This window comes from Penaeus vannamei, chromosome 22 (assembly GCF_042767895.1).
Source record: "Penaeus vannamei isolate JL-2024 chromosome 22, ASM4276789v1, whole genome shotgun sequence".
NCBI lineage: Eukaryota > Metazoa > Arthropoda > Malacostraca > Decapoda > Penaeidae > Penaeus > Penaeus vannamei.
The window spans coordinates 12,209,393-12,216,892 of record NC_091570.1 but is presented as its reverse complement, the minus strand read 5'-3'; the positions used below and the strand labels follow the sequence as shown (position 1 = coordinate 12,216,892).

At 37.9% G+C, this 7,500-nt stretch overlaps 1 protein-coding gene across 9 annotated transcripts in view; it reads left to right on the top strand.

The window, feature by feature from the left end:
* The window catches only part of ZnT63C (zinc transporter 63C), a 192,589-nt gene that overhangs the window by 172,846 nt on the left and 12,243 nt on the right, over nt 1-7,500 (top strand). For all 9 annotated transcript variants that reach the window (XM_070136575.1, XM_070136578.1, XM_070136574.1 and 6 more), the window contains 7 exons: nt 255-438; nt 1,464-1,588; nt 2,535-2,632; nt 2,785-3,039; nt 3,192-3,367; nt 3,561-3,670; nt 4,298-4,517. In XM_070136575.1, the coding sequence (XP_069992676.1) occupies nt 262-438; nt 1,464-1,588; nt 2,535-2,632; nt 2,785-3,039; nt 3,192-3,367; nt 3,561-3,670; nt 4,298-4,517 (1,161 nt within the window). In that variant the 5' untranslated portion in view covers nt 255-261. The remainder of the gene's footprint in view (nt 1-254; nt 439-1,463; nt 1,589-2,534; nt 2,633-2,784; nt 3,040-3,191; nt 3,368-3,560; nt 3,671-4,297; nt 4,518-7,500) is intronic.

Sequence of the window (7,500 nt, the reverse complement as noted above, 5' to 3'; positions counted from 1 at the left end):
CCTGTATCTGTCTGTATATATAAACAATTCGAGAGAATATAAAAAAATATATAGCTCGTTATTGCTATTGCTTCCTTATTATTTCAATACCTTTTTTGTGAATATATATTTTTCCCCATATCTCATTCTAATCCATCTGGCTTGATGATCAACAGCAGAGTTAACGAAAGACAAATTGTTCGAACGGCACGCCATCCCCACGCATACCTCAAAAGCTTCTGCTAACGGATCGTCTCTCTCTCTCTCCCTTGCAGAGGCAGCATGGGTCGGTACACGGGCAAGAAATGTCGTCTGCTGACGATGTTCACGATGACAGCCTCCTTCTTCCTGGTGGAGCTGATCGTGGGCTACATCACAAACTCGATGGCGCTTGTGGCAGACAGCTTCCACATGCTCAGCGATGTCTTAGCGCTCGTCATAGCCTTCCTGGGCGTAAAGGTGAGTGGCTTTGGGCTTCGGTTTTCTCTCCTCTTTGCTGCGGCTCTTTCTCGGTCTTCCTGTCTCTTTTTGTTTTGGTTTCTCTCTCTCTTTTCTTTTCTCTCTCCTCTCTTTTCTTCTCTTCTTTTCTTTCTTCTCTCTCTCTTCTTTTTTCTCTCTTCTCTTCTCTTCTCTTCTCTTCTCTCTCTCTTTCTCTCCTTTTTTCTCACTTTCTCTCCTTCTCTTTCTCTCTCTCCCTCTCTTCCTCCTTCTCCCTCTCCCGCCCCTTCCTTTGTCTCTCTCCCCTTTCCCTCTTTCCCTTCTATTCTTTTCCGCGAATAAATGTTAATTTTGAGATAAGACCCTCCGAATAGGCCATTAATGTAAGGATGAATCACGCTTTGTACACTCAAATTCATAATTAATTTCAGAGTATTGTTTTGAGTAATTCCGCTGTAACCAAAAATAATGATTGTTTTAAGGATTATACACATGCCCACATACACGCGCACACGTGTATATATACAGGCACACGCATATACACAGGCACACGTATATACACACGCACGCGCATATACACAGGCACGCGTATATACACACGCACGCGCATATACACAGGCACACGTATATACACACACACGCGCATATACACACGCAAACGAATATACACACGCACACGCACACCCACCCACCCAACCACACACATACACACACACACACCCACACACACACACACACACACACACACACACACACACACACACACACACACACACACACACACACGCACACGCACACGCACACACACACACACACACACACACACACACACACACACACACACACACACACACACACACACACACACACACACACACACACACACACACACGCACACACACACACACACACACACACACACACACACACACACACACACACACACACACACACACACACACACACACACACACACACATACATACAGACCACCAAATGCCACACTCCGCCTCCCCGACCTCAAGCCACTCCTCCCGCCCCCGCAGATGTCGCCGAAGAAGTGGAGTAAAAACACGTTCGGATGGGCGCGAGCGGAGGTCCTGGGAGCTCTGGTCAACAGCGTGTTCCTGCTGGCGCTCTGCTTCTCCATCTTCGTCGAGTCGCTAAAAAGGTGAGAGGGATTCGGTTTTCGGGGGTCGAATCGTTCGGGGTTTCGGTGGTTGGGGTGCCTTGTTCGGGGTGTTTTGTTCGGGTTCTGATGTTCGGGGTGCCTTTTGGGGGTTCCTTGGTGGGGTTCTGATGTTGAGGGTGCCTTGTTGAGGGTTCCTTGGTGGGGTTCTGATGTTCGAGGTGCCTTTTGGGGGTTCCTTGGTGGGGTTCTGATGTTGAGGGTGCCTTGTTGGGGGTTCCTTGGTGGGGTTCAGATGTTCGGGGTGCCTTGTCGGAGTTCCTTGCTGGGAGTTGGTGCTCGGTGTATCATGTTGGAGTGTTTTGGATGGGTTCGCTGGATCTCGGTGGCGTTTGCGATGTGGAGGTCGGAAGATGTGAGAGGGAGGGGTGTGTTGCGTGGCGTCTGTTGCTGTGTGTGGTTGCTGCTGTGCCTAGTGGTTGGGTGTGTCCGTTGAAGTGGGTGGTTGAAATTAATCATTTTTCATATTGCAATATTGATTCCCGGTATGAAATTAATAGATTGTTGTTTATTAATTGAATGGAATATCATTACGGAAATGTTACATTATGAAGTTTCAGTCTTTGCGTTTGGAAATCAAAAGGTATTGGGACGTTAATTAACATTATTGATATAGCAATTTGTATAACAAATATATTTGTTGCACATTGACTCATTATAAAATTAACGAATGTTAATTAGCTGGGCATTGTTATAGGCGCTTTTGTTTGCGTGTTATAGCAAATATTTACCAGACGCTATGTACATATTAACTGGACTAATGACTGAATAGAAATAGGGAGAATTAATTAGCGTCAGGATGGTCACACACGAGCACACGCCCACCCTCGCCCACCCTCGCCCACCCTCGCCCGTCTCACATGTACAGTTGCATACTTACCGGTATCCAGAATTGAAGTTTACAATCGTTATCTTTTTTGTTTTCCAGATTGTATGAAACTGAAGAGTTACATAATCCCCAACTCATCCTAGTGGTTGGTGTAATAGGCCTCGTAGTGAATTTAATAGGCCTCGGACTCTTCCATGGTAAGTACAGCGCCTAAAGTTGATGTATATTGCAATATTTAAATCTGGAAATGCCTGTAGTTTTTAGTCAAACGTCAAAGAAAGTAGAATTTTAGTATTAGAAAGCCAAGCACATATTTTTGCAATATGAATACAATTATTCTCTCCAACAGAGCATGGCCACGGGCACAGCCATGGAGGCGGGGGCCACGGCCACAGCCACGGCGGCCATGGACACAAGAGCAAGTTGTCCACCATCAACACCCTCGTGGCCACAGACGACAACGAGAACGACGAGAGATTTACGCCCCCGCCGCCCAATTCCGTCGGTGCTAACGATAAGCATGGAAACGGCACGCCCAGAAGGGAGGCATCTGCTCAGATGAACATGAGGGGCGTCTTCCTCCACGTTCTTTCGGATGCCCTAGGTAACGCTCGGGATCTGTCGCACTGTCACTTGTATTGTGCTCTTTGTTTCCTAGTTGGTAGAGAAAAAAATCTATAACTTAAACCTTCGTAACAACTTAGAAACTACTGGATAGCAATCAGTACTACATTTGATTTTTCTTGTATATTACAGGCTCTGTGATTGTGATCATCAGCGCACTGGTCGTATGGCTCACAGAATGGGAATATTCCAAATACATTGATCCAGCACTATCTTTAGGCTTGGTCACCCTCATCACCTGCAGCACGTGGCCGCTTCTGAAGGACTCGGCCCTCATCCTTCTCCAGACAGTTCCTACTCACATTCAGGTACTGAGGGAAACTACTTATGACTGAATGATTAGTTTACAGTAATTAACCCGCTGACCTGGAATTTTGTATAGTTATATTCAGTTTAATAATAGATTGAGTAGTGTATGGCAATGAGTGAATTGAACAGAAGAGAAAAGTTTTATAAAGTGTATTTAATGAAAATTATTTTAAAATTATCATTTACTCCTAGGTTGACGGCATCCAAAAACAGTTGTTAAATGTTGATGGTGTTCTTGCTGTGCATGAATTCCACGTTTGGCAGTTGGCAGGGGAGAGGATAATTGCCTCAGCTCATATCAGGTATGATTTTGGTATCTGGTTTAAATCTTTTGTGTAGCTTTCATGTAAATTAATGTTTGTTTGTATGCAATCATGTTAGATTTGTTCACTGTTTATGAGTGTAATTATTCAAATCTAACTAAAGAAAAGATGCAGAACATATAAAACATTTGTAGTGATTAAAACAATGTTTTTTCTTTTACATGTCTCAAATCATAACTTTCACATTCATTCAAACTTTTTATATAATTCATTAATATTTTTTGTTCTTGCTGAATGTCAAGTAAAATTAATCATGGTGTTATTTAATGATGAAATAAGCTGAGAAGAGGTATGTTAGGTCATTTTGATAGTTCTGTATAATAGTACTATAAACAGATATATATATATATATATATATATATATATATATATATATATATATATATATATATTTAAAGTATATTTTCCATAACAAAATTACATTTTTATAGTACAGTAAAGTTATTGAAAATATTCATATGATTTGGAGTACAGCCCATATATATCTGCACTTGATCCATGATCTGATTAGTTTATTAGTTAGATTTATAGTTATGTTATTACTGATTTTTTTTTTTTTTCAAAAAGAGAAGAAATAGATGTTTTAGTGAAATTCTTGTCTTTCAGATGTCGCAACTTGAAGGACTATATGGTCCTAGCAGAAAAGATCAAGAAGATGTTCCATGAAGAAGGCATTCATTCCACTACTATACAGCCTGAGTTTGTGGAGTATGAAGATGATGGTGCCTCAGCCTCAATAGACTCTGCCGAAGACTGTATTCTAGACTGTCCCTCCAAGGACAAGGACGGATGTGTGGCAAATACCTGCTGTGGTCTCTCCAAACAGGTAAAGAGTGATTCCAACAAGGAGCTTAGGCTCACCAATGCCAAGAAAGATGGATCTCCTTCCACTTTTGTGAAGGACCTGCCGCTTCAACAAAACGTTTCCTTCAGCCTGCCTGACATTTCAAAAGTTCCTTCTGCATGCTACCCCCAGTGGACTCCCCCTGGTGCTAATGATAATGCTTCTCATGATAATGCTAGTGCTGTTAATTATAACTGTAATGCTTCTGTAGTAGATTCAAACCTAAACTCTGCTCAGGATAATTGTACTCAGATTTATACAATTACAGACAGTAAAGGTAACATTACAAAAGAACAAAGAGTAATGTTAGATAGTGGTGTTGATTTAAATGAAACTTATAGTGACTCAAACTCTTCCGTAAACCAAAGAAACACTCAGAATAGGGATATAAGAAATGATGACTCAGATTCAAGCAGTTATGCCTCTTCTGTATCAGTTGCTATGGATGGTACAGATTCTGATGAATTACCAGCATCTGTCAGATTGTAAGCGAGTCATTTGCTATGCTATATATAGGGCTTTCATTAATTTGTTAAAATTGACTTCATACTCATTTGTACCATAGGTTTCGTACACACGTTTCATCGTTTCTTTATTAAGTCAGTATGTGGATGCCTTTTTTAGTGTTTAGTTTGTTAGTATCATCCATATTTGGTGTACATGGCCTTGCCTGAGAAAATAGATTTAATAATCTTTAAGACATTTAGTTTACTGATGAAGGTGGTAGTGCATAGACATAAAATAAAATACCTCATCGATAATAGGTAAGTTATATTATTACTGAGAAATGAATTATTTGATTAGCAATTTAGATTTTTTTAAAGTCCACTCTTCAAGTTTGTTATTTCTCATCTCTTAACATGGCTTGACTATTTAAAGAAGAGTTTTTAAACTTTATTAAAGAAACTGTTGGGATATAACTATTCCTTGATTCAGTGAGATATTTTTCTGTGATTACTGAATAATTTTAGAAATCTGAGTACAAATAGACTAGCATTGCATTATGTTTGTGTTGTACATGTTGATATGTGTCCTGAAAACACTGATGTTGTTTCGTCTATTACTTTATGACTAGTCATTGTTTGTGTTTATTGTTTTTACGTCTGTCCTGTGTATGTTTTGTTTTATTGATTGCTAGTATTTTTTGTTCATGAAACTTAGGTCACAAATCATATCAGAGTATATCAGATTATCTGGTGTGTAGTTACCAATAAGAAATTATCAGTTTCATGTATAGATTTACAAATAATACTTCTTTAATATGCCTGTTTTTGTGTTTGTCAGTAATGTGTAGATTTGTGCTTTTTTCTCTTTCTGTCTTTCTTTTTTATTAAATTAGATATTTTAATGTGTCTGTGATAATTTTTAAAATTTTATTTAGATTAATATGTCAGTTTTAATGTTATTTAAATGTGATATAACAGTGTATTACTAACAGTTAGTTTTAGTAGCCTGTGTAAATATAGATTTTATATTAACTATGATGCATAAACTGTTATGCAATTAATACATGAGGATAAATGAGACTTATCAAGTTTTTTTTTATGTTATTGCATGCTTGAATTATTTACTCTTTTCTCTATCTGTGATGATTTTGATGTACTCATATATCTGTTTCATATTTATTCGTGATTATTCCCCTGCCAGACAATGATAAAGAAACAATATGTTTCATTTTTCCACATATATCTAACTTATTTTTCAACTGAATGTACGTATGAAAAATCATTTACCAAAGTATGGCCCAACAGTGCTATGAAGCTATGTATTATGAGGCCATAATTTTCAGCAAACCGTCAAGACTACAGTCATACCAAATAGGTGATCCTACATTCACTATTCACAATATGAAAGATAGAAGACATTTTAAGAAAATTTGAATGGTGGATATATCCCAGGTAATGGATATGACTGAAAAACATGAGTGTAACATATGAAAGTTTATTTCATGACTGACTGTTCAGTCATAACATACATACTGACACACCTGCATGATGGCTTCATTTACTAAAAATTGGTTGCTTGCATAACTAACCCTGCAGATTTGGTTGTGTTGCTTTTTTACTTTATTAAAATTATGGCTTGCTTGTTTAATACATTTGCTGTATTTGTGTTATTAACATTTTAAAGATCTTTTTTCATTTTATATATATATATTTTTTTTTTCATAATGATAAAAAAAGAAAAAAAAAGTGCAAACATGCTCACCAAACTGTATTTCTTATTTCTTTCAGTGATATTTTAGTGGATGCTACATTGTTGTCTGTTTGATGTTAACGATACTTGTTTGCCTTTTGTCTACAAAGAAAAAAATCCTGATCTGAAAAATATGACAGACATTTGAGAAACATTCAGGCGTGTAACATTGAAGTACACTTTTTACTGGATTGTGTTTGTGTCTGTGTGTGTGCATGTGTGAAAATCGTTATTTCTTAATCAGCACAAATTTGGTTTAAGTAACCAGTAGTGCATTGCTTTATAAAGTGGAGTGAAGTTTTGATATACATTACCTGTTTATTATGCAGTGTTTAGAGAAAAATACTACAGACATTACATAAACAATTCATCCATCCTAAGAGATAGTACCCATAATTTAAGAATTTAGTTGTGTGAGACTTATTGTGGCTAGAAATACCTGCAGGGACTTTGTGTTTACACGTGAGTGGATGTGACTGCACGGTGTCTGGTTGTTGCATTTTTAAATGCATTTTTGGCAAGTCTTTTCTCTGATATTGACCTTCATGTACAGGAAACACATTGCTTAGGTGATGTTCAAACATAAAAGCAAACATAAAAGTATTTAGATGCTGTCGAGATTTTCAAGAGTTAGAGTGTCCATAGATTGGTATTATTTTTTATATAAACATTGACACCTATTTCGTCCATCCAAATACAAACAGTACAAAATTACAGCATCCTAAAAAATAAAGATTGTGCCTTTCTAAGGTAATCCGTTCTAAATATC